At 41.7% G+C, this 4,568-nt stretch overlaps 1 protein-coding gene across 1 annotated transcript in view; it reads right to left on the bottom strand.

Moving 5' to 3' along the window:
- uimc1 (ubiquitin interaction motif containing 1) overlaps window positions 1–4,568 on the bottom strand; it is a 24,895-nt gene that overhangs the window by 5,711 nt on the left and 14,616 nt on the right. The window contains exons 11-16 of the mRNA XM_034890002.1: window positions 4,066–4,261; window positions 3,280–3,384; window positions 2,205–2,260; window positions 1,433–1,617; window positions 606–670; window positions 105–210 (exon numbers count right to left, since the gene is read on the bottom strand). Coding sequence (XP_034745893.1) covers window positions 105–210; window positions 606–670; window positions 1,433–1,617; window positions 2,205–2,260; window positions 3,280–3,384; window positions 4,066–4,261 — 713 coding nt within the window. The remainder of the gene's footprint in view (window positions 1–104; window positions 211–605; window positions 671–1,432; window positions 1,618–2,204; window positions 2,261–3,279; window positions 3,385–4,065; window positions 4,262–4,568) is intronic.

Genomic DNA, 4,568 nt, shown 5'->3' on the forward strand with positions numbered 1-4,568 from the left:
AGTTATCAGGCAGCCTTACCGTCCACCTCCATCTCCTCCATCTCCTCCTCCCTCTGTTCCTCCATCTCCTCCTTTCTGCTCTGTTAGTTATCAGGCAGCCTTACCGTCCACCTCCATCTCCTCCTCCGGCTGCAGCTCCTGTTCCTCTGGAGGATCCTTCTGGAGAATCATCTCGACATCTGGCGGCTCAGGACTCATCTTAAGGTCGGACTGAAAGCCAAACGGGAGACAATGTAAAGAGGAAGAAGTGATGATGAAGTAGTTATTATTTCTTCTATGATTCCTCCCGCTGTGGTGACACATGTTCCCGTCCCGGATCAGTGGAGTTGATCTTATCCTCCAACACGTGTGACAGCAGATCAAAGACACCTGCCAGGTAAACTCGGCCGTTATTGGGCTTCTGAACGAACCAAATCTGAACATCTCAGTTACGTTTTGCAAAATTCAGAAATAAAGTCATGCTACAACGATTAAATACTGTAACTGAATGTAACACGCTCTGATTTCTGCATATGGTAAGACCCCCTCGTTAAACTAATTTCTTTCATCATCTACTGCACCGAAGCACTGACTGCAGATTTAAAAAATGGAGTATTTAAAGTCACCTCTGCTCCAGCGTCAGTCGCCATCATCAGATCTTGCGTCCTGTCGTCATCACTCAGTTGGGTTTCTATGGTGACAAACCAGAAAACTCACTTGGACCAGTTATGATTTTCATAAAAAGGCTTATTGTGAAGGGAAAACTGTCATAAAGGAAGGCTGCTCCTTCAGCTAGAGAACTTAATACAGCGCTAATTATCATCTGATCAGATCAGCTGATCTGCTCCTGGTTGCCTAGAATACACAAAACTATCTCTACTTTTAAATGTTTTAAGCGAAATAACCAGATTCAGAAAACTCAAGGTGACGTAGACAAGGTGCGTTGAGAAAACATAAATACATTTGACAACAATGACCCATAGACTTTATATTATTGGAGAGCACCCATTGATTTGTGAAGATGTGGTTGCGGATGTGATGATTTTAGACGAGAGGAAGGAGTGAGGGAGGAGCCCTTACACTCTACGTTACATTACACACTTTCACTGGCAACCACACCCTAAAACACCCCCTGCTTTATCGCCTGATTTTAAAATCAATACAATTCAACAATTCTGTGTTGTAGCAGACTTAAAACTTTGAGATTGAGACCATAAACTCAATAAATCCAGGGAGAAGTGGGTCACTTTCTCACAGACTTCTACAGAACTGCGTGTGTCGCCCCCTGCTGGACTGCAGGTACAATGCAGGTTTAAGGCACTTGCAGCACTTTGCCAAACCAGATGTGTTAATTAATATTAACAGTCTATGCAATGACCTCAACAACAATAATAATAATAATATTAATAATATTAATAATAGTAATTCCAGAGAAAATGTGGAGCTTCAGTACCTGGACAAACCTCACAGTCATCCATATCCTGTCCTTCTTCTTCCCTCTCCTCATTCTTCTCTTCTTCTTTGCTCTGTATTCCCTCCTCTTCCTCCTGCTCTTTGTCTTCTTCGTCGTCCTTTGCCTCAGCTGGAGGAGAATCAGCTGCTTCACACGGGTCTTTGCCTCTCAGTCTGAGGCCACGCCTGAAAATGTATTTAAACACACAGCACACATCAAAACGTGTTTAAATGGAACAGAAAGATCAAAAACTGAGAAATCTCATTTAATCTGATTTGTGTAAAGACATAAAACGACAGTACATGAGCTATATCGGAAACTGTTTTGATGTCTAACACGTTTCCCACTATCATCATCTTGTCCTTTGAGTCCCCTAGACCCCCCTGTGTCCAATTCTATTTTTCTAGGATCCTTGCCTCGTCCTCCGGGGTCCCGAGACCCATCCTGCAGTCTAACACGTTCCCCAGTACCATCATCTCATCCTTCAAGACCCCCTAAACCCTCCTGTGTCCAATTCTATTTTACTACTATCCTGGCCTGGTCCTCCAGGATCCCGAGACCCATCCTGCACTTGAACGCCTAAAACAAACTAAACAAGTCCCCCGTGACACGGAGGACAACACAAGGGTTAAGCACAAACTTTGTGGCTTGAGCCTGAAGACCAACATCCTGTTCTTACTCTATGTATCTGTGTTAGATCCTGCGGGACCACAAAGTCTCACAGGACGCTAACAAGACCAAGTCCACCGGAGAAGAAGGTTGCTGGTTTTACCTTCGAGGCACAAACTGTTGAGGCGATTCAGCAGGCGACTCAGGTGAAGGAGATTTCTAGGAAGTAAAGGGATCATCGGTAAGTGTTCCTGCTCCAACAGGTTGGTTTATGCTAACGTTATGCTAATTATGCTCATAGCAGGGAGGAACTACATAAATACATATATATGTCACCTTCTATGATAACTTCAATGGGTTAATAACATTATTAAACATGCACACCTGGACTTAAAGCCACACCTGGTCACTTTAACACTGGACTCAACACTGACACTTTAATAATAATTTATGGTCTTTTCTTTTTTTATTTGACGAATGTTCTTATCGTTCTTCTTCTTATTATTATTATTGTTATTTTTTTGTCTTTATACTGTCTTTTATATTTTTATTTTCTTGCTAAAACTGTTGCTGGAATTTTCCATTTCCTCGCGGGAGTCATCCCAAAAGGATTAATAAAAAAAGTCTGAGTCTAACACTGCACAATCTTGTTGGGACTGTGAAGATGTTTAAGATTTCAAAAATAATGAAGTTACTATGAGTTACTACTTTGTCCGCTATGATAATCAGACTTCTCTTCATTGTAAGTAAGTAAAAGTTTATTTATATAGCACCTTTCACAGGTAAAGGGCCACAAAGTGCTTCACAACAAAAACATTAATATCATAAAATACACACAATAAAAGCATAGAGAGTACCTGATCATATCATGATCATTGGCTGCTGGTGAAGCAATAACAAAAGTATTTAGGTACATTTGAACCACCTAAAGAACCATTTTAATGTACTTGCACTTTAATACTTCTACTCCATCCATTCATTCATTCATTTTATTGCACATTTTACTTCACTGTATTTATTTCACTGTTATAGGTACTCAAATAAAAAAACACATCAGTTTATAAAATACAATCCACTCTAAACTTCAGAAATGGTTAAAACTAGCAAACTAATACTATGTATATATACGCAGTAGTTAAATCTCCTCCAGCTACAGCAGTTCAAGCTAATCAACACACAAGCCATAAAGGCCGTAGAGACAGCACACCCAGAGTCATGTATGTGAGATATTTGGGTACCTCGGGCTGCGGCAGGACGGCCTCCCCCCACTCAGCCTTCCTCAGCAGACCCCTCTGAGCCTGCTTCAGACTCTTCTCGTAGACCTCCATCTGGGCCAAGATCACCTGAACGCAGGGACACAGACGGACGGAGGGGAAGTAAACTTGCAAGCCTGTTGCTTGTACTTGAGTAAAGACGTTAAATCAGTACTTCCCCTTTTACTGGAAGTATTTCTTAGATTAGACTAGATGAGACTATCATATCATATCATCCCACAACGAGGAAATTCCCTTGTTACAGCAGCATTTTCTACAATTAAAAGCAAAACAAACAAGTAAACACACAAGAAAAACAGGCAAACAACAGACAATGACCGAAGTAAAGTGGCGTAAACATAACATAAAGAATTGTAAAGTAAAGTAAAGTGCAGTTGCCATAGTACAAGAAAAACAACCTTGCAGTGTCAGTAAGTGACGTTGGCATTAAATTGAATATGTAATTAAAGTCATAAAGCAAGTAACCATAATGTAAGTTTTATTCACCTGTGACCGTAAATAGTATTTTTAAAAAGTAAGTACTTGTAATGGAAATATAAATCCAGATAAAGATATACAGAGAGTGTGTGAATGATTAAATGCAAACCAGGACCAGAACTACAACACTATCAGGTAGTGCAGGTGTTGTAGAGTCTGACTTAACACAAGTATCTGTACTTCTACTTGAGTACGGGGTGCGAGTACTTTCGCCATCTCTGTTTATAATAGAATAAGTATTCAATAATTACAATAAGATGACTAAATCTTCACCTGTGTGTATTGGTCTGGGTCCAGGCCTCGGGGACAGAAGGGTACCCCCCAGTAGTAGTGCACCGTTGGCCCGCCTGCAGGCTCCCGGGGGGGGGCAGTCGCCCCGCCGACCGCTCCCTGGCTGCTGATTGGCTGTGGCTCTCGCTCTGTGGTGGGAGGCTGCCGTCGGCCGGTGCACGTGGAGGAGGTAGAAGGTCTGAGTGTGGAAACATTCAGAGTTAACCTCGGCAAAGGAGAAGTCCTTCAGCTCTTTAAATGGACAAGTACGCGGCGGTCAAATGTAACAGGAGTACATTTATTCAAGTTCGAGGTTGCATTTCTCTAAATTATGATGTGCATTTCTTTAATGTTTAATTTCTTATGATGAATTATGTTGGGGAAAAGGAATAAGTACAAACGTTGCGTAATACAGAGAAAGTTAGGGGGTCTGGGTTAAGGGGTTAGGGTTAGGGGATTTGGGTTAAGGGTTTGGGGGTTAGGGTGCAAGGGTTAGGGGGTTAAGG

The sequence above is a fragment of the Etheostoma cragini genome, chromosome 13 (genome assembly GCF_013103735.1).
Source record: "Etheostoma cragini isolate CJK2018 chromosome 13, CSU_Ecrag_1.0, whole genome shotgun sequence".
In the NCBI taxonomy this organism is placed as follows: Eukaryota; Metazoa; Chordata; class Actinopteri; order Perciformes; family Percidae; genus Etheostoma; species Etheostoma cragini.